The sequence below is a fragment of the Thermobia domestica genome, chromosome 2 (genome assembly GCF_964235325.1).
Source record: "Thermobia domestica chromosome 2, izTheDome1.hap1.1, whole genome shotgun sequence".
In the NCBI taxonomy this organism is placed as follows: domain Eukaryota; kingdom Metazoa; phylum Arthropoda; class Insecta; order Zygentoma; family Lepismatidae; genus Thermobia; species Thermobia domestica.
This window is the reverse complement of record NC_137455.1, coordinates 56,444,961-56,468,648: the sequence shown is the minus strand read 5'-3', so window position 1 is coordinate 56,468,648 and position 23,688 is coordinate 56,444,961. Positions and strand designations below refer to the sequence as shown.

Here is a 23,688-nt window from a genome sequence, read left to right as displayed (position 1 = left end):
TCTGAAAATGCCTCGCTCTAAAGGTTGTGGAGAACTGTCTGTTGCTCTGAGAGGAGAAATCATAGACCGAGCAAAAATGGGACAAACTGTGCCTCAGATTGCTAGAGATCTGGGATGTGACAAGAAAACGGTCAAGAAATGGGTTCAGCGACATGAAGAAGGTGGTGAATGGTTCAGGTCTCGGTCATGAAGTGGAAGGCCAAAAGTGACAACTGCAGCTCAAGATCAAGCTTTAGTTACAGAAGTAATAAACAGACCTCTACGCCACACGTCAATCCTCTTGGACAAAACCAGAGAATATAATTGTTCTCACGAAACAATAATAAGAAGATCATTGGGGGCTGGTCTACACTGTTCAAGACCCGCTAGGAAGACTCTCCTGACTGAAACTCACAAGGCCAGACGAATGGAATGGGCACAGAATAACATAACCCAACCTCACTCATATTGGGACTTAGTCATCTGGACCGACGAGAAGGTTTTCAAGTCTAACCAACAAGGCAGAGTTATATTGTATAGACCGCGCGGAACCAGGTATGCTGAACAAAATATTATCAGAACTTCTTGTTCAGGACGAATATCAGCACACTTCTGGGGATACATGACGGCTGCTGGTCCTGGAGATTTGGTTGCGGTGCCTGAGAGAATGAACAGCAGTTTACATTAATATCCTCGAAAATACGTTGTTACCGTCCTTAGAAAGAAACTTCCCCGAACAGGAAGAATATATATTTATGCATGACAACAGTGCTGTTCACACTTCCCGGCAAACACGAGAGTGGCTAAGTGAACATCCAGAGTTAATTTGTATTGAGTGGCCCCCTCTATCCCCAGATTTGAACCCAATTGAACATCTGTGGACCTACATGGTGCAAGAATGGGAAGAGAGACGTGAAGACAGAGACCAAACGTTTCTTCAAAATCATATTATGGAACTGTGGCAACATTTTCGTGACACACCGTCGTATTGCTCGAGTCTTGTATCTAGTATCCCCTCCAGACTTCAAGAAGTTATTGACTCTGGAGGTGATTACACGAAGTACTAGTGTGTTATTTTTTGTGTAAACATTTATTTAAGTTTCATTTATTTATTATATTTTCTCAAGAGCAATACTTTAGGTCTTCATTCTTTTCCTTTGCTTGTTTACTTATTAGTTCGTTAAAACGTTAAGGAAGAGTAGTATATCTTCAAAAAGTATTTGTGAATTTACTTTGAACGTTTCTAAGAAAACGTTTACTTTTTTTCTTACTGTATATCATGCCCAATATTACTTTCATTTCAGTTAATTAATAACTTTATTTCACATCTCGGATAAAAGTATTATTGTCTTTTTAACGATGTTTTTCCTTTTGATTGTGTAATTTCTAGTTTCATTGAATTATGTCAATTCGAATGAATAAATCACATTTTGTTTATTGTTCCTTCCTTAGCTAGGTTCGAATTCGAGAACAATGTGGTGTAATTTACGTTCTTTATTCTTCATATTGTGCAGTAATGACAATATTAATTATATTTCATGAGTCCAGTTGATCAGTGAGAACTTGGACAAACATTAACCTGGTGATTCTTTACGCAATGACAAGCGTAAAATACATTTTAGTTGTTCTTTATACTTCACAGCGAAGAAACATCCTAACAGTGTGTTAGCGTTTCCTTCCTCGCCTTCCAATTGAACTGTCTGTGTACTGCGCATGCGCCAGTCAATTTCCATGAAAGATCATAAATAACCCTGATACTTTCTATAATATTTACGAAAGAACGTGTAATTGAATCTATATCAACAACATACATCATTCATCAAAGTAACAAAAACGTGTTCATGAAACAAATTAATAGATATATTGTATCAAGTAAAGTAGGTTTAAATTTTAGGCAATAGAAAATGTTATTCTGTAATAAGAACTACTACTCGAAGCCTTTGCTACAATCACTAGTTGTTACCATAGCCGAGTGGTCTAAGGCGTTCGGCTTATAAAACACCATTCGAACTAAGTTCGAGTCACTTTCTTCTCTTTTTTTTCACCTGTTCTCGATGTTTCTGTCTGTGTTCTTGTCGGATTCGATTAAATAGAATTTCGAATAGGGACCAATATATATGATAAATAATCATTTATTTGCGAATCTGCACTCGTACAATATACATTTTCGAGATTTTGATTTTGGAAATGAAGTGTATATAATATTGAATAGTAAAAATAGTAAAATAAAAAAAAATATTTGTATAAATATTGATTAATTAATTAGAGTTATACATGGCTTTGCAATCAGGATTATATAGAGAGGACTTACTTCTAAGTGCAATCCGAAAACAAATATTTTTGAGTTTTAATCTGACCCAAAGTTGGTAACTTATAGGATAATTTATACATGATTGGTATTGTAATTTTTATGCTTTTATTATAATCCTCTATAAGTTATGATTTTAGCAATTCTAAATGTAGAACGAGAAACAAGTGTAATATTATATTTGTTACGAAAAGCTTTTAAGCAAAGATGCTTTCAGGATGTGATCTGAGGGAGAATTTGAGACCCCTCTCGAGCTAAGAAATTTCCGCCTTCAGGACCATATATTCGATCGTGTTCAATGTGGAACTACCAATATTTGCCCTCCACCCGCATATTGAAATTCCCCCCGAGGATAATTTTCTGAAGTCACCACTGTTATAAATAGTTTTCCGTAACAAATCGGAGGATAATGGAGTAGTGAGTATACTTTTTTTTTTTTTTTTTAGCTATGGATTTAAGATTTGCAACTCATATAATGTTCCGTTCTAATCGAATTTGAAACAAAAGAAGTTTTCAATGAGTTACTCAAAGAAATATTTTCAGCCTCCGGATGAAAATAGGAAGACACTTAAAAAAGAAACAACTTGCTCCCGAGTTTGAACACACAATCATGTGATTGATAGTGTATCGACCCAAACCACTCGACCGTTCTGTATGCCTTTGGACACCTTCTTTTGCCTTTTGTGAAAGCAGTTTACTGTTCCATACTCGCTTTTGTTTATTCCGATACGACTATGAGTTCTCAGTAAATATTTGGACGTTACAGCTCTTGCAATGTATAAAAGTGTTTTTAGAATAAATCACAATCGATATTATGTCCTAATAACATACGTAAAATAGGTTGAATTCGTGAAATGATTGAGGTTGGACTGAGCGTAAATGTTTTCATAGTTAGGAGCCTGGATATGCAAACCCGCTTAACGTGGGGATTTAATTTTGTGAAATTTGGTACAGATGTTGTGAGAAATGACAAGGAGATTCGTGCTCAGTTTTTAAAAATGGGTGGCCCAAAAGTAGGCATACACCCCTGCATTGATCAAATATAATGTTCTAGTTTATTTGCTTCGGCTCTTCTTAGCTTAAGATATAAGCCAAATCACATTGAGAACAAATAATAAAGAAACTAAGTCTACCTAGTGGATAACAATAAGAAATGATATCAAATGAATAGAGCTGATCAGTTCGATACTGTATACCTACTTTTGGGCCATTCTGTATCTTTTCTGAGGGTTATTTATCGCCCATTAGTATTATCGGGATGGGGTGGATATATATATATATATATATATATATATATATATATATATATATATATATATATATATATATAACCACACCGTTGACTTCCCCGTTGAATGCCAATCAGTAAATCTTTCCTTTAGTTAGTTATTCCTTCCTTTCATCCACAAACTTTCGCTATTGAATAATACTATTATATAATATTTTGCTTTTGTCATGTAGGCTTGAAGGTCTTCCTGAAAGATTGCAGTTTCCATGGAGTAATGTTGGATGTACTACAACAAGAAGACAGTGATTTAAAGTACGAACTATTTAGGTTGGTGGAAGAAGGTGTCAAGTCAGGAGCAGTGCAACCGCTTACCCGTACAGTATTTAACTGCGATCAAGTTGAGGATGCATTCAGGTTAGCACTAGATTAAGAATTTAGCCTGATTATAATTTTACTAAGTAGACGATTAATGGTGTTTGTGATGTATAGTGCAATGGTAATTGATAGCGAATCCAAAATTGTGGTTCTGTTGATCGAGTTATACAGGGGGTTACAAAAATGTGTTACAATGTTTCGTAAACAGATTCCTCACATCAAAATAAGAAAAAAAAGTTCATATGGACTGTGCTGAAAAGTGGATAGTTTCGGAGATATAAGGTGCCGAAAACGTGAAACAAGTGAACTTAAAAGTTCATGGCTCCACTACTATGGGACCTATCGTAGTCCGGCCAAGACATCACTGAGGAACCGGTATGTGAACTATCGAAATATCCATGTTTAACTCCTTCAGTGTGGGTGGCGAGTTAACTCGTGTCTTCAAAACACACCTGCTGTGTGGATGGCGTATATATACGCTTTCATTTTGCTTTGGCTATTTTGTATTGCGTATGGCGAATATACTTGCCCATAGTATGAGTAATGTTATCCCGACAATATTTAGCGAGTTTGCGCTCAGCTGGTTTCAATTGTTGCTTAATTAAAAGAAGAGGAAAAAGAAAGAAATTAAAATAGAATTTGGGCTTCGTCAAATACAGTTTTCATTCTTTGTTTTGTTTGAGAGCAGACAGCACAGCAATGGCTTCAAAACGTATTTCAACGATGCTGACATCGAGGAAGAGTTATTAATTAGTGATTCTGATGTAAGTGATTTTGAAACAGATTTAGAATCAACATCCAAAGTTCTCCAAAAAAAAAAAAACTACACTTTTTTACAGCGGTTCGCATCTGAAAATTACGCACTGAAGGGGTTAAGAATGCTCCAGTACTTGCACACCAATTTTTAGAGAGGTAGGTGGATAGTGATCAAGTACTCCCAAACAGCCTTCCTAAACATGATTGTGTATGTACCTAAGGTTCTGTAAGATGGATATTTGGTTAGTTCACGTACTAGTTCCCCAGTGATGTGTTGACCCGAATATAATCGATTCTATGGTAGTGAAACTATAAACCTTTAAATTTTTTTTATGTTTTCAGCACCCTATAACTAGGAAACTATGCACTTCCGATAGATCCATATGAACTTTTTTATTTTTTATTTTTTTTTTTTTTTTGATGTGAGGAACCAATTAATTCAGAAAATATTGTGACAAATTTCTGTAGTATACTGTATACTGTGTTCATGGCCATAAATAAGTACAGAAATAGTCACATTAGGTGAACAATTACCCTTAAGAAATATTTCTCAATTTTTGTCAATATGCAAATGCCTCCACGAATGTTGGGAAAGATATAATAAAATTTAACTTGTTACCCGGAAAACATTTGTGGCATTGTAGACATAAGTACAAAATGGAGTAGGGTAAATGTGCCAGTCCTCGACCACCTAACTCATTTTCTTATCGTCGTTAATCGTTTTTCACTCAATGGAACAACTTAGGAGGATGCAAGTAGCTCACGTGTGTTCCTAAAACTATATTTTATTTATACTTTATCCAAAATTGAGATAACTTATACCATTTATGTAATATTAGTCGGATAAACACCAGTAACTGATTTCTTTTAGTGTTCGACCATTTTTCGTTAATGTTCGACCGCCTACTGTTTAGTCATCGACCACTACTCGGTTAATGTACTTTTAATTATAGTATGAAAGCTAAAGCATAACTTTACCAAACGAATAGCATCTGTAGATGTTTCATAATTAGTTTTTCAGGTATCACTTCGCAGTTGCGCACAATAGTCGCTGAGATTAAGTAATTTTGTGATAGTTTTGTCAAGAAAGAGACCACCAAATTCATTTAAGGTTCAGTGGAATGCAGCACCAAACATGCTTCGTCTTCTCTGGGTTGAACGGCTATAAACCCCATCTTCTAAATTCGTTTTTAATTACTAATTGTTGCTACCTTGTATATTACTCTTTTAATTAGTGGTGCAGAAATAACACGTGTAACATTTTACTCAGTTTCCATGTAGAACTCTCGAAAACGATTTGAAAACCGATACGTCGCAGGGTTGAAGAATGTGTGTGCTGTTTGGTGGAAGGCAGTAGAGTACTATAGCATGGCTGGAACAAAATTCGGTGACTTCCATTGCCAAGTGAGTCTTGTGGCCGTCGATTAGCAGAAGGACTGGTTTCCTAATAGAGGGATCATTCACCTATTTTAGGAAGCCGTTTGCTATCCATTCGTAGTGTTTCACTTCGCATCCAGCCGCTATCTGACCTGACCTGCCTATGAAAATCTCTGAAGAAACTGCACTGATGACGTCCTTTGGAAGATGTCTTACATACAGATATACGACCATCAGGGATACAATTTCTCCTGCTGCGGAAAAAGTGCAAAGCAGTGTTAATGTTTCTTTCTCGTTGCCCTTCACCTCGTACATATTTTTCTACGCTTTGGACCCCAACGCCTTTCTTGATTTGGGACACAGTTGAAAGGTGGATTCATCAGCATTAAATATTCGCTCATAATCATTTAGAATATCAGATTGTCCTGTTTGTTTCAAGTATTTCTCAAGGTCCTAAAACCACAAGCGAATGTTTCCCTCGGTTACAGCGTATTGCGCCTTGTTCAAAGTTTAGGGACACTATTTGTGGGTGTCTCCTCAAGTAAGTGTAGTACCAAGTTTCACCAGCTCGATTGTCTTTGAACGGCATTTTGCGTTTTTCTGAATCGACAATTTTTTTACACTGTTCAGAAGATCGTATTTCTTCTGTAGAAAGCTCTTATGCTCACATTAAGGAGCCAGTTTGCTAATCCCTCTTCTTTCTGTGTTAGGTATGGTTCTGTATCTATTTTTCGCTTTTTGGGACTGTGACCATGAAATTTATCCATCAGCGTTACCCGAGGAATTCCATAGATTACTGATGCCTTTCGTATGGAGCGTTTTTTTTTTTTTTTTTTTTTTTTGACAAGCCTCCAGAGCTTTTTGTAGATCCTCGTTTGAATAAGCTGGCAGTTTAAGCTTAGGCCTACTTACTCATTATCTCTGAAAGAAACAAAACTTCTTAAGGACATGCAAGGAAAACAGATGTATTCCAGACCTAAGCTGATAGTAGCTATTCCGCTAACAATATTTGAATGCGTTCAACGACGAAGCGAGAATAGTGTAGTTCAATATTAAACGAATTTGACCAAATATAATAAATTTATTATTCAAATTAAATGTCATACCCTAACAGTGCCGTTAATTTTCCATGAAAATGTTGGGAAACTACATGAATATTCAGTTACTTGAATTTGAATTTATTTTATGGCCTTTAGGCATCTACGGTTCCGACCGGGATAGGTTGAGGGAGAGGATGTTGGAAGTTAGACGGTCAGGGCGTATTTTGATGATACCATCCCAGCATTTGCATGGTGTGACTGAGGAAAAACTCGAAAGAACTCAGTCAAGATGGTCGACCGCTGGGATCGAACCGAGGACCTTTTGAATGCTAAGCCAATGCTTTACTAAAAAAGTTCAAAGTTCGTATCAGCCGAGACATTAAGCCTGAATGCTCCTCGAGCCAATTGGAGGTAATCTAATCCTGACAGGAAAACCAACACAGAAATATCGAGGACAATTAAAAATACCCTTGCTCTTGAGAGGGATTCGAACCCTCAGTGGATTGCCTCTTCACCATTACCACTGAGCCACGGCCATTCGGTGAATATTCATGTATTAACGGTAAGACGTAGCAGATGATTATACAAATGTAAATTGATCACTGAATTAGTGTTTGAATCAAGAAATTCTGCGAGAAAGTACAAACGCAAAGCATGGTCGGACACTGAGAAAGAAACAGCTAATCTTCGATCAGTACAAATGTATTACGAAAAGTAGTGGTCGAACACTAGTAAATGTTTTCGTATTCCATTATAACTTCAGAATTGGTAACTAGGTACTCATTTCATGCAGATAAATTGAAAGTTAGTCGTTATTGATATTTCTACAATTTTTCAGTGCTCGACCACCCTGTGGTCGAACACTAGTTAACAAAGAATATTTCTTAAGTCATTGTCCGACCACTACATTTTATTGATTTATTCTTCATACCTGACAGTTATCACTAAAATTTAATTACTAAAATGTGGTCTACAGTTCCATGTAACAGAATAATATGTGCATTTCTTACCTGGTGAGATAAAACTATGGTAAAGCATGAAAAACAGGGCGCTGTCGTTCCCATTTGCAACAGATTAAAGTTGTTGAAAACTCAGTGCGTCTTCAGTAGGCATACATTTGATTGCCTATTACCGAATGCATGTGCAATATATTTTGACAGTATCTTTGTGATTGGTTCAGAATAAGCTGCAGTTCAATTATAACGGAAAAGCATGCTTTTTTTATTGGAAAAAAAGCCTAATATATGGTTTTAAAGTGAAAAGTGGTCGGCAACTAGGGGGTGGTCGAAGACTGGCACAACCACCCTATCCCCTTATGTACTGTACAAATATATAGACAAATTGTACACTAGACTTTTCATTTTCAATTCAGAATTAATATTCTTGGCCTAAGGACATAAGTATGATATAATTTGAAGAAGTAAGAACATGAAAATATGAGAAGAAAAATTTGGTGTGCATATTTTATTTACATAGAAGTATTTAGTTTGACAGTGATCGTTATTAATGAAAAAACGGTTAAACTATTGTCAATTCACTACTTGTGAAAAACATTTTATACTATCGATTTATTTTATTTAGAGGGGCCGCGGTGGCTCAGTGGTAGAGCGTTCACCTCTGGTGCATGGGGTCCCGGGTTCAAACCCTGCTCCCGCCAAGTGAACTTTGTGGTGGACAAACACCGTGTGCGTGGGTTTTCTCGGTGTTCTCCCGTTTCCTCCCACTTTCTTTATTCCACCATTTCATTCATTTCTCATAATCACCGTCTCCTTTAGCATAACCGTGGGACGTAAAACTCAAAGATTTCGTTTCATTTTTTATTTTATTTAGTAAAGTTGCGTTACAGGTTACACATTGATAATAATATTACTCTGTACCAAACCAAAGCCACTTGGCGTAACAGCCCATTTGAGGAACTGAGCCACTCCAACGCCATCTGTCAGCGACTGGCTGAACTTCGTCCAGCCTAGCGATGGTGTATTGGGAGCTTTCTAGACCTAGTGGCAGTCACGTCATTCATTCACGTAACTCCCCAGTTTGCCTCACGACGCTAAGTGTACGCCGAAAATTGGAAAGCGCTGGCCGGGAATCGAACCCGGGCCAAGTGGACCCTTTAACCACTAGGCTACGGTATCTCCTAATAGTATTCTGTAGAAGTTGAAAATTATTATTAACAGTATACTTCAATTAAATTTGTATTATTCGAAAACTTCAATAGATTTTGTTAGCTCGATTTTTGTTTTATTCACAAAATCTTTAATTAGTATAACTAGCTACAGGTATTAATGTAACTTTATTAAATAAAATAAATCGATAGTACAAAATGTTTTTCACAACTAGTGAATTGACAATAGTTTAACCGTTTTTGATAACTAACGCTTATTTCATTAATAACGATAACTGTCAAACTAAATACTTCTATGATATAAAATGTGCACACCAAATTTAATATTTAATTTTATTTATTTTATATACATATCTATGTAGTATTATAACGCATATATAGTTTGTTTGATCTTAGAATGTCCCGTACTTTCAAACTTCTCATAATTAAGTTCTTTCCTATCAGGCAGATTATTATTATTATTATTATTATTATTATTATTATTATTATTATTATTATTATTATTATTATTATTATTATTATTATTATTATTACAGGTACATGACCACTGGAAAGCATATTGGGAAAGTACTTGTGAAAATACGTGATGAGGAAACAATGAAAATCTGTGCACCTACACCTAAAATAATTCCTGCAGTTCCTAGATACTACTGCGACCCACGTAAAACACATATCATTGTCGGTGAGTAATCGCATATAATAAGTTTCCAATTAGCTCTGTATTCAAGAAATAATGTAAAATAACTATTTCACAGCATAATAATGTTGACAGTTCTTTCGTAAATAGTTAGTTAAATATTGCAAATGCTTAAAATTGTGATGATATTAATAATTTAATTTAATTTCAATAAAATTTGCCACGTTATTATCTTCAGAATAATTAGGTTTCCGAATTTTTAGAATTTTTTGTTCGCTCATAGCGGTATTCGTACCTCCTCGAAAGGTGCCCCGAAAAATAACAGTCGTCCTGTACTAGAAACATGGTTTCAGCTATTAAAGTACGAGTATGAATTAGGATTTAAAAAATATATATATATATTTCCAAACATTTTGTATGTAGTACAAAATTGTTGAAAAATAAAATAACACACTTTAAAGAGCTACTGCACGTGTCCTATTTACCTTAACTTCTAGATTTAAAATTCAATTTAAAATAAATAAAGCTCTCGAATGATACCATACATATATGTCATGGCTCCATAAATTCGGTACAAATTGGGCATGGAATTCTCGAAAAGGCTTTAATTTCATATTTAGGCATTTCTGTGAGAGGCTTCAGTTTTAAGCACCTTCTAACAATACGTACTACATGTCCTAGTGTATATATTTGGCAAGTTTGATTGAAATACAGCTAATAGATATGAAGAAAATAATACGAGTATTTTCAAATCATATTCCAAAATTTTGAAAAAAAAAACAAAATAATATACGGCGTTTCATAAAAAACACCGAAATTAAATTGAGTGATTTTTTTTAAGTTGAAAATTCTGTTCTTATCATTGATGTTATCTGTTGTTGTTCCGATTGACGAAGCTCCATTTGTTTTGGTTTTCAGTCATGGAGGAGTTTATGACTAAGTAACGTGTTATTTGAAGACATATGCCGAGAATGACAAGCAAGGTCATATGATCTTACACTCTATAATTTCTTCATTAGGGCGTTTGTAATACCACAAGTGTACGCCAAGAAACTAGTACGCACTCTATTGAAGTTGAGTTGATTTTGAGTTTAACGTCCCGTTCAGCAGCGAGGTTATATGATACGTAGACCTACTGATTAACGTGGAATCCGAACCACATGAGCTCCCGCCGGGAATCAAACCCGGGTCTCCCACGCCAAAGGCGCGTACGCTAACCGCTTAGCCACGGAGGAGCTCTACACTGTATTGGAACTAAAGGCGGAAATCATACGTATGATTGCAGGCATTGGAACAAAGATTTGCGAGAGAGTTATCAATAATTTTGTAGAGCGCATATATTCATGCAGTGGGCTATAGGCCTTACATATACCTGACATTGTATTTTATATGCAAATGAGAGATGTTACTGATTACATATGCATAAAATAGAAGGATTTTCATGAAGCTCTGTTAACTTTTTTAATTTTCAAATTCGGTGTCCTATATGGAACACCCTATAATAATTACAATTATAATTAAAAGGTCACTTTTGGAAGCTCTTGACCGTACCCTACTTAAATCTTAGATTCATGGTTTGTGTGTCATTGTCCTTAGAATAAAGTTGTCTCTCGAATAATAATATACACATGTCACGATCAATAAATTCGAGAAATTTTCCTTTAAAAAATCCTCTTTCAAGACTGAATACTTCTATTGGCGCCCAGATTCAGGTATGTGTCAGAATTGTTAAACATTTTTTTGTTTAGTGGTCACTACTTAATGCAGATAAGTGAAATCTGTCACTAAAGAAAAACAATTGTTCTACAATTCTGAAACATAAGGGAGTTACATTTTTTCGTTTCCTGACAAAAATGAAAACTGAATTTAGCAGGTTTTGTTTCTATACCCCTGACTTGTCATATTTCACTGAAGTAGGGTAGTAGATATGATTATATAAAAGATTTGGAAAGCAGTAATAACAATGTTTTCACTATGTCCATTTTTGCATTGTTTCTGAGATGTTTGGTGATAAGTTTCCTTTAAAATCATCGTAAATTTCTTTCAACAGGGAGCTGAGAATTCATGTTTAATTTTAAAAATGTAACATTTCGCACTTTGATCGTAATGCATAATTTTTAATGTAGTTTTCCATGTAATATTTAAAAATATATTTAAGATTTAATTGTAATACGTATAAAATATTCTGGTATTAATTTCATTTTGTTATTTTATCCTAGTAAATTTACACAACCTTAACTATTCTGAAAAATTAGTATATTAATACACTTCTGAATGTATGTGTGTAATTTGATAAATATTCACTCTTACTACAATTTTCGGTAATTTACTTATGAAATAGTATAGACAACATAATATTTGAAGTATGATAATGAATTTGAAGTTTCCCTACCAGTCTATGTTTAACAGGGTGACTGACATGAGCATCATATGTGGTACTCACCTTATTTTTCTGCGGGGCCATGAGCACCATAGATGATGCTCATGTTTGATATCACAAATTACTAACCTATACAGGTTCTTGAGCATCATATATGATGCTCATTGTCACAAATTACTGTGAGAGCCTAAGAGCACCACATAGGGTGCTCGGATCCTATTGGTACATTTTCGGGAAAAACAAAATATCGCGACAAAAATGTGATATAACTATCCATAATCGAGCCAAAGGTAAGAAGAAATTGTATTGTCACCTGGGACCAGCACCCTCAAATCACCTTGGCAATCAACCTGTTAAGTAACATGGAGTGTGGTCACTCTAGTTATCAGCGAAAACATTAAAATTTTGTCAATGATTTTTTTTTTTTTTTTTTTTTTTTTTTAGGAGGACTTGGGGGTCTTGGTTTGGAATTAGCAGATTGGCTTATTACAAGAGGAGGAAAGAAAATAGTTTTGACATCAAGAACTGGAATTAAAAATGGCTATCAAACTCTATGTATGCGTAGATGGCAAGCTGACGGAGCTGATGTTATTGTATCAACCGCTGACGTTACTACCATAGAAGGAACTATGAAACTAATTAGTGAAGCAAGCAAACTTGGACCTGTTGGATCCATCTACAACTTAGCAGTGGTACGCATGATGTTTTCACATTTCTCATAATATAAATAATGATTGATACCTTTAAGGGTAGAATATTAAATCGCTATTAAAATTTATCAATTACCACCTTTTTCCTTATTAAGCTCTTAATTGTGGATTGAGACTGATAAATTGTTAATGTCTTTAATAATCAAATGTTCTGAAATTCAGTATAGTAGCCGAGCTCACGATGTTTCTAGTCTGTAAGCTTCAATAATGATTTAAGAAAATAGTCACAAGGGCTAAAGGATTCATAAGGACTATCATAATAGTACTTATAGTCATAGTCCTTATCATAATACTCACAAGAACTAAAGGTTTAGTCACTACTGCACAATCCATCATCAGCCAAGATTCAAGTTATTGGCTTTCAAGTATCAACAAGAATCAGTCCAATTTATGGGAATAGAAAGAATAAAATGGGTGAACTTTCAAAGAAATAGCAATTTCGTTTTAAAAAATTGAGAACTTTTTTTGTGAGCAACTATACATTTTCATTTCTAATACGCAGTATAAAGACTCTTTTATTTTACAATTTAATATCGTATTGATTTCTAATTACAAATACAGTATGATAAGAATATTCCAAGATTGATTTATATACATGTATAACTTTTTTGTAGGTATTGCGAGATGCGATGTTAGAAAATCAAACAGAGGATAATTTTAAAACAGCTTATCTTCCAAAAGCAACCGCAACGAAGAATCTCGACAGAGTTTCCCGAAAACTTTGTCCCGAATTAGAGCACTTTGTGGTATTCTCTAGCGTAAGCTGTGGACGTGGAAATGCTGGACAAAGCAACTATGGTTTTGCAAATTCTGTGATGGAAAGGATATGTGAACAACGTCGACAAGACGGTTTGCCTGGCCTTGCTGTCCAATGGGGTGCTGTTGGAGATGTAGGCCTTGTGGCTGAGATGCAAGGGGACAAAGAGATGGATATTGGCGGTACTTTACCACAGCGTATCACCTCTTGCTTTCAAGTTCTCGACCAGTTCCTAATGCAGCCTCATCCCGTTGTCTGTAGCATGGTAGTATCCGAAAAGATCTCAAGAGGCAAATTGCAAGGCGATAATGCAGTGAGTGCAGTGGCTGCCATGCTAGGTGAGTGATAGCCCAGTTTACACTGAGAGTTTCATTTCAGATCTTAAAATAGATTTTAGATGTTAAAATTAACTTTTCAATTCAAATATTTTGTCTTTTTATTTATGAGAACAGACGAGAGATAGATCGTAATAACTAAGCATTTCAATAACATCACTCAGTACTAGAGATTAAATTTTCATATATATGGCAACTTGGAGGAGGGGAGGGGGATATATCTATCTATCTACCTAGATATATACATATATATATATATGATCAAAAATGTCTGATATCAGTGTCGAATACATAGTTTTCGGGGTCGCTGAGATGAACAGTGACGGTTCCGATGCCGTTTAGATCCAAATTCAGCCCTTTATGTCCAAAATGAACTTCTTTTTCCCGTGCGAAGAAAGGGAATTCTGCTAGTATATATGAGCTCCGTCTCAAGTTAGGTTGTTTAGAAAAGCTGTTATAGATATGGGTGTTGATGGAATTTATTTTAGTTCCTTATATTGTCTGTGAGGCTCAAAGGGATGCAAGATCTCATGCAAATTGACAGTTGTCTTAAAAATGTACTTGAGACTACCATTGCAAATATTAACATGGGTGCGAATTAATATTGATCTTTAAATTAAACTACAAGCGTTTGTCATTACGATATTCTTCCTTTGAATAACACCACATTGAAAGGTTAAAGAGGTTTGTTTTAAATACTTCCTCACATTGTTTGTGTAGGTTCTAAGAGTAATATAAGCTTTTGTAAGTGATATCACCGCTACGAATTGATCAAGAAATATTTTTAAAAAAATACTTAAGCGTTCTCCATGTTTACACCTTCATTATTATGATATTAAGTTATGAGAAATGGAACTATTTATCATATCAATCAATCATATGATATTTGAGAAATGAACCTTTTTAACATATCAATCAATGCTGTTATTTTATCGTATTTTACACTGATATACAGTGAAACGTGAACACTATCGGTTCCATTGAAAAGTAATCAACTTAGACAAGTGGCCAACTTATAGAAAATAAGTGTAATTGTGTATTTTTAGAATAGGATTTCTAGTATTACTTGATTGTAAAATTTTAATAAGCAATGGCACGTCAGCTACTTTTAAATAATGTACTGTACATCTTTTATTCTTTTTGGCACATATGCACATATGTACATTTTTGTAGTTCTTGTATACTATCGTCTACCCCTAGTTAATGAGCTACAAGTGTTCTTCTCGAAGCAAAAGGTGTTTTGAAAAAGTCTTAAGGGAATTCATATCTCAAAGCCTCGGCTACCTTTCGACAAGACGTCAGGTGCCAAAAGTTGACAATTGAGATGGTTAGCTTTAATCTTGAGAATTTTCCGGAATTACTAAAGCTTCCCACTGATGAAAGGAGCCGATATAGCTAATGGTTTTACCAAAGTAGACAGGATAAACAAATATGTACAGCCATTTCCTGAATACCTGTAAGTGCTATTTTAGTTCACATCTTCTTTCACCACAGGGGCCGCGGTGGCTCAGTGGTAGAGAGTTCACCTCTGGTGCTTGGGGTTCCGGGTTCGATCCCAGCCCCCGCCAAGTGAACTTTGTGGTGGACAAACACCGTGTGCGTGGGTTTTCTCGGGGTTCTCCCGTTTCCTCCCACTTTCTTCATTCCACCATTTCATTCATTTCTCATAATCACCGTCTCCTTTAGCCTAACCGGCATAATCGTGGGACGTAAAACTCAAAGATTTCATTTCATTTTTTCTTCTTTCACCACCCCTTTATCAGGGTAGTGTTCTGGCCATTGACCTCCAAGAATAAACCGTGGAAATCTATGCTTCTTTGCCTCCAGTCATAAATACAGAACATCTACCTCTCATATGGGAATACGAAAGAGTTAAGGAAAATAACAAAACGGTATTTTGCGTGGCCAAGATACGTAGGTCATATGGTGATGGGGTGGAGTCATAGGGCGTAGGGCATATCATTATTGGCATATGGTAAGCATTACTTCAATGTAACCAATTTACAAGATAAACAGGCGGCCAATTTACAGAGTAATAAATGACGAATATCTTATATAAGAAAATGCTAGTTAGGCGAACCAGGCCAAGATGAGTAGATGACCAACTTAGAGAGGTAGCAAGTTGACATGTTTTACTGTATTAGACAAAGTAGTCAATAATGTATTATGTAAAATGATATGTAATTCATAATAAATTTTAATAATGTTTATTGCATATGGACAAGTAAAAGTTACAATGTACTAGTCACTTTAAAAAATGATTTAGACACAAAAATCAGATCGAGATAAGTCAATCTTTTAATAGAACATGTGCAGTAAGCCAGAGTTTTATTCTTTAAATGACAGATGTCAACAGAAGACTGTAAAAGTTCTAGTGATAAAGGAAGACAGTTGTGTTTCCTTATCAGAAAACTGATTATAGTCAGAAAAGGAAATATGTTCACTGTAAATATCACTCGTCCAAATGATGAACAATTATCTCTTAGACAATAGGACTCATCAATCATGTTTTGAAAGACATAAGGGCTTTCCCAAGTAAGAGACATAGTGTATACTTTAGATGTTAAATATTAATATATTTTTTGTACAAGTACAGATTTTAAACAAAGTCAAATCTAATTCGTTTTTTTTTAATTATTCCTTCTTTTTTGAACAGGAATTGACTTAAAACGAATCAGTCCTGAGACAACGTTTCCAGAACTTGGAATGGATTCATTGGTTGGCGTTGAAATTAAGCAAATGTTAGAGAGAGAGTTTGAAATTTTTGTTACACCAGAAGACATGAAAACACTAACATTTTCTAAGTTGGCAGAATTAGCCAAAACAAGTTCTCCATCTACAACCACTAGTCTTTTGGAAAAAAAGAAAGATGAGAAAAAGTTTAAATATGTGATAAAGTTAGTAAAAGATCAAATGAAGAATGATAAACCTTTGGTAAAACTTACAGCTACTATCTCTGCAGACAAAAATGGACTCTTACCTGTATTTTGCATCCCTGGACTTGACAGCGAATGTAACGTATTTCTTGATCTTGCCAAGAGTGTCAAATTTCCTCTCTATTCGTTGCAGCTTACAAAAGATGCTCCTTACTCATCGGTAGAAGAAATGGCTGCTTTCAATATAAAGGTAATGTTTACATAAAAGGAATTAACATATCCGGATATTATCCAGTATCTGATTATTGCTTATCATCTGAATATTGGCCATATATTCATTATACTGATATAGCTATATCAGTATAATGGATTGTATCAGTATCAGATACAGCTATACATGTAACCGTATATCCATTATACTGATACAGCTATATAAGTATAATGATTGTATCAGTATCAGATACAGCTATATAAATATAATGATTGTATCAGTATCAGATACAGCTATATAAATATAATGATTGTATCAGTGTCAGATACAGCTATATAAATATAATGATTGTATCAGTATCAGATACAGCTATATCTGTATCCGTATATCCATTATACTAATACAACTATATCAGTATAATGGATTGTATCAGTATCAGATACAGCTATATCTGTATCCGTATATCCATTATACTGATACAGCTATATAAGTATAATGGATTGCTTCAGTATCAGATACAGCTATATTTGTATCCGTATATCCATTATACCGATACAGCTATTTCAGTATAATGGATTGCATCAGTATCAGATACAGCTATATCTGTATCCGTATATCCATTATACTGATACAGCTATATAAGTATAATGGATTGTATCAGTATCAGATACAGCTATATCTGTATCCGTATATCCATTATACTGATACAGCTATATCAGTATAATGGATTGTGTCAGTATCAGATACAGCTATATCTACTGTAGTGTGTGTAGCTGTATATACATTATACTGATACAGCTATATCTGTATCCGTATATCCATTATATTGATACAGCTACATCAGTGTGATGGATTGTATCAGTATCAGATACAGATATATCTGCATCCGTATATACATTATACTGATACAGTTGTATCAGTATAATAAGCAATATCAGTATTGTTGTATATCAAATTGTCTAAAAAGTATTAAGCCTTTGGTGATCAAAGTTCTGCAGGGACCGAAACAAATGATAGTCTGTTGATTCCAGCTCCGAAATGTACATTGGATGCATTAAAACACCCAAGTCAAGTTATATCAATTTCTGACGGGTCGTTACAGATATCTACAGTCTGGCATTGTCCGTGTGGTGTATGACACCTCTTCTCTTGGCCAGATCTTCTTTTGAATTGATAGGTGCTGCGTTCTTCCTAATTGTCGACAGTACGGTACATTTTTCTCAGTGGCAGCAGTTTGCGATGCACAAAGCGCTTCCAATCCCACCAAACGCACAGCATAAACTTCTTGGACGTCAGTGTGGAATTTGCCATAGACTCCATAGACTGTGGAGCTTCTCCTCGCTTCGATCAGGATCTTTTTTACGATGCTTCACCTCTCGTAATCAACTGTCTCAGAAGTGTCTTGAGTTCCCTTCTTTTCAGTAGCGATTTGCAGACAGAAATTCGATTGAGTTTTTTAGTCAAATCATATGGCACTCAAACGTCAAGCTTCTTTCTGTAACCAGTTTTCTCCAAATGGTTTAACATTGTTTAATGATTGATGCTTAAGTATTAGCGATGATATCATGACTGTTTACATACCAGTGCTGTCCCTACCTTTACTAAAATTTTATTTGGTTTTGCTGTTGTTGTCGCCTACTGCGAGGTGCGTCTTGAACATTGAAATTTCCAGAATGGAAGTAATTGGACCATCCTTTGGCTGTTGCTTTTGATAAGGCATCTTGCCTACAAACACTATAAATTTATCCAAGGACCTACGGAATATTTTCACCTTTATGGGAATAGAATTGTGAAATGTAGTGCAGTTTTGAGAAAAGATCACTTATCTTTAAGGCTCAATATCTTAAATAAGATTATAAAAGTTCCAATACTCTTGTACATCAACTAGCTTTAGCTATCAGCTGTAAAATGACGGTAGGCTTGACCCGCTGTGATACGTGTACTCTGAGATTTAGAACGTTGATGCCATCTAGTGCGCAAAAATCTGAATACCTTTTAGACTATACGGATATTCATAGTCACTGAACTGATACTCGAACGTCATCCGTCATCCAGATCATATATCTTATGTGCATCTTTGGAGTTTTGGCATTTTTATTATGAATTAAACTTTATGTTTGTTATGTCAAGCAAATATATAAAGATTCAAAATTGGAGAACACACCCTTATTTTAAAATTAATAATTATTAATAGTAAAATGAATAATTCTAGGATAGGATTATAAACATGTTTCTGATACATTTGAATACTACATTTTTAGACAGTTCGGTAAACAGAAAAAGGGTCAAAGCAATACTTTAATTAGACTCAGAGATTGATTTGGAGTTGACTTTCATCTTCATGATGAATTAAAGTCTAGAAAAACTCTTGATGATATTAATGTTCTAGGTAAATTTTATTAACACATTTATGAAAAATAAAATATAATAGTGACCTTTATAAATATATTATGGGAAAGCATTGTTCAATATAAGTTGAATTTGGTAACTTTTCAAATTGAAGTCAACTTAAATTTTAAAAGTTTTTTTTTTTTTAAAAAAAACGAGGACTAGAGGAACTTGTAACGAGTTGATTTTATTTTTGAGCCAAACCAGAAAATGAATTTATGTAATTACAGATATCTTTAGGGTTGCCAACTGCCCAGTATTTTACCACACAGGTCGGTTTTTGACCTCCTAATCCGATGTCCAGTGCGACCTCAAAAACTTACGTTAAATGTCCAGTAATTGTTCCTCTTACTAGCCATACCCTCTGTTCTATTTATATTATTTTGAAGTGACGAAAGGAATTTTTGTCAATGAACAAGGTTAAAGTAGAGCTTACGTTGTATAATTCGCTTAGATATCAACTGTCGTACGCGGAATTTGCTGAAGAGTTGAAGACAGGAAAATTTACTGAACTTATCAAAACTTCTAGCTAAAGGTCAACAAAAGTACATTTTCAACAGCGCAGCTAGCACTGTTTCATCCTCAGCTACATCTTCCAATTAAATAATGCATTCAAATGTAGTAAAATTATATAGGCATTATGAGACATTACCTGCCCCAGCGAAGCTGGTAAGACTTATTTTTCAAGTACATTTTGTGCATTCCATAATTGTATTGCCAATTATATTTGCTTTTCTGTTTTAAATATTAACGGTAGATTACAAAAATTGCATGTATCGACTCATCCAAAACTGGAATAATTGTGAACAGGTCTTCTCGGGCTAGCAGCCAGGTGAATACTGTTATATCTTGCGACGTTTCGAGGGCTGACATTGTCCTCATCTTCAGGCGAATATGATGGTGCAATGGAGTGTATGAAATATATATATATACTCATGTATGTATGATTGGACTCTTCTGATTGGTGGTTGAAATGGCGGCTTCTGATTGGTGCTTGAAATGGCGGGATATGATTGGTGTCCATGTTTTACTCAGTTGGAATCCTGTGTCTCTGTTAAGGTTCGTTTTTTCTTGTATGATTGCAACGGCTTCTTTTATCCTCCTGTCCCAAACTCTTGAGCATTTTGCTATTATTTCGGCATCTGTGAACAAAATCTTATGTTGCTGTCTGATGCTATGTTCAGCCAGTCCGGATTTTTCTGGTTGGTTTAGTCTGATGTAACTGATGTCTGATGCACCATCATATTCGCTTGAAGATGAGGACGATGTCAGCCCTCGAAACGTCGCAAGATATAACAGTATTCACCTGGCTGCTAGCCCGAGAAGACCTGTTCACAATACGTCGCCAGGAAAGCTTCAATAGATACTTTGGAATAATTAAGTTTATTAAATGTTTCAACTAAAGTTATCAAATTCCAACTCCGAAGCGCTCAATTTTATGTGAAGTAACTACTTTCAGGTTGTTCACATTTTTGACAAGCGATGGAGTCACAATGTTAAGAGTATAAGAACTCCAGGAGGATGTCTGGTATTTCCATTCTCAAAAGTTGGCAACCCTAGATATCTCCGTGAAAATTATGTGAAATACATAACTTGTGCCAATTTATAGCATGATTTATTTTTTGGAGACTAAGAAACTGCCAACTAATTGCATTGTGTAATCTTCACTAACAAAGTTTCATTTCTCTGGCATATTATGTTTTCTTTGTTTTAGCTATTAAACCTTAATTATTAAACTTTAATAATTAAAGTGGAAAAAGGCAAGCATTCAAACTTATGAGATTTTTCTCCACTTCCCTGATACATAATATTTTCAACATTCCTTTAAAATCCTTTATTTAATTTGTATTAGAGATAAGAAGTAAATCCCTTTCTCAAATGAAAGAAAGTCACTTTGCATATTAAGTTTGAAACGTCAGGTGAGTTAATCTCAAAATAACCCTATTTGCTTTCGTATAGTAAATTTATGCATACTATACGAATAATGTAAGCTTTTTCTAACATGGATAATGAAGTGTCTTACATTAGATAATTAATATATGTTAAAATTTGTTTTTATTTTGTCAGACATTGCTACGTGTACAAAAGCAGGGTCCATACGTTCTAATTGCTCATTCATTTGGAAGTGTCATAGCCGTGGAGATAGCAAGACAGCTTGAGAAACAAGGACAGAGAGTGCACTTAATTTTGATTGATGGTTCCATTGAATATTTAAAGCAATCAATCATGACTTTCGTTTGTGAGAACAGCAAGGACATAAGTGAAGATCAATTGCAAATCTATGTTCTGTCTCATCTTGCATCAAAAGGAATTCCTCTTGAGGAAGTAAGCATTTAATATAAGGAGTATCTTTTTTTATTATTATTTCTCGACAGTATTTTCAGTAAGGTGTTAATAAGGGTGAAAATTGATAATACATATTGATTAACTCTTTTTTACTGCAAACATATATGATTTAGTAAAATAGAATTATTGTGCTGTCAGTAGAGACACTTATTATGTGAAAACAACGAAAGTTTTGTTAGATATAAGAGTTTAGACGGAAAAATAAAAAATCTTAAATATCAGAATTATCACATTGTATCCTCGAGATTTTTATGTATTATGGCTTATCCATTCTTTAATGCTATTCGTTTGTTTAGGATTAAAATTAAGATTTAGATGCCTGCGCTTTGCACATCTATGGCCATGTTAGTCCATGATGACGTCCCTCGGTGATCACATTATCCGGGGAAAGGGAAGGAAGAAATCTGTCCGGGACCTATTTGTTAGGTACCATCCTGGCATTTGACTGGTGTAAATGAGGAAAACCCAGGAAAACCTCATTCAGGATGGCTGGCCTCAAAAAGCTATTACACTTTTTCGGCCGAGTGCCCGCATCGGGAATCGAATCCGGGGTCACTCGCACGAAGGTGAGAGCGGTAATGACTACGCTACGTGAGGACACTATTTATTTGTTTAGTATCCAATCTATTATACAAGTATAATATAGGAGTTGTGAAAAATATACACTGCTCCACAAAACTTAAGCAACTCGAAGAAAGTGGCAGAAAATAAAACGACACGATCACTGCACCAAGTATAATGAACAAACAGACGGTCCAGATGCACAATGCAACACAAGTGAAGACGAACAATACAGTTAGGATGTACAGAGTGACCAAAATGTTCAGCACAACGATACCTCAACAGGTGAAGCTAGATTGTGCGAGGGCATAGGCAGTCAATATAGCGTGTGACCACAACGAACAGCTATACAGGCACGACATCTGGCCTCCATGCTGCAAATCAGAGTGTTGATCAAGTCTTGCGGCAGATGGCGCCACTCCTCGAGGAGAGCTGTTTGCAGGTCAGGGAGAGTGCGTGCTGGTGGACAGCGCTGCGCTATTCGCCGCCCAAGAGCATCCCACACATGCTCGATGTAATTCAAGTCCGGCTAATATAGAGGCCATGCAATACGCGTAATATCTTCGCTCTCCAGATACTCGTACACAAGATGTGTACGGTGTGGGCGGGCACTGTCATCCATGAACAGTAAGTCTGGGCCAACTGCTCCGCGGAAATTGCGCACATGTGTATTGAGAATTTCACCCCGGTACCGTTGTGCTGTCAAAGTGCCATGTTGCACAATATGGAGGTCCGTTTCCGAATCCAGCATAATTCCACCCCACACCATAATGGAACGACCGCCATAGGACGGCCGTTCAGCAATGCAGTTTGGATGATAACGTGTTCCTGGCTCTCTCCACACTAAAGTCCGGCCAGAATCAGACGACAGGCTGAATCTCGACTCATCGGAGAACATGACACGCGCCCACTGGTGTTCCCCCCATGCAACATGTTCCTGACGCCATGTGTAACGCGCACGTTTGTGCTCCAGTTTCAATGGCACACACAGCACAATCCTTCTTGTATACAGTCCTACTCTATTGAGCCGCCGACGAACAGTTTCACGACTCACGCGTTGTCCTGTAGCCTGAAACAACTCATTGGCCAGTTGAGAGCATGAAGCTTGATGGTTACCTTTGGCTGACATTGTGAGAAATCGGTCATCGACGGCCGACGTCTTCTTCGAACGGCCTCCTCCATGACGTATAATGACTTCACCTCCAGTTTGGAAGCGACTCCACAGCCTCGACACAACACTTTTGTGCATGTTGAATTCCTGCGCCACTTCCACTTGCGATCGGCCCAATTCCAACCGCC

At 35.7% G+C, this 23,688-nt stretch overlaps 1 protein-coding gene across 1 annotated transcript in view; it reads left to right on the top strand.

The window, feature by feature from the left end:
* Positions 1–23,688, top strand: part of LOC145679015 (fatty acid synthase-like) — a 175,776-nt gene that overhangs the window by 135,035 nt on the left and 17,053 nt on the right. Inside the window, exons 29-34 of the mRNA XM_081749615.1 lie at positions 3,749–3,929; positions 9,725–9,870; positions 12,650–12,897; positions 13,530–14,010; positions 16,664–17,133; positions 21,550–21,807. Of these exons, the coding sequence (XP_081605741.1) occupies positions 3,749–3,929; positions 9,725–9,870; positions 12,650–12,897; positions 13,530–14,010; positions 16,664–17,133; positions 21,550–21,807 (1,784 nt within the window). The remainder of the gene's footprint in view (positions 1–3,748; positions 3,930–9,724; positions 9,871–12,649; positions 12,898–13,529; positions 14,011–16,663; positions 17,134–21,549; positions 21,808–23,688) is intronic.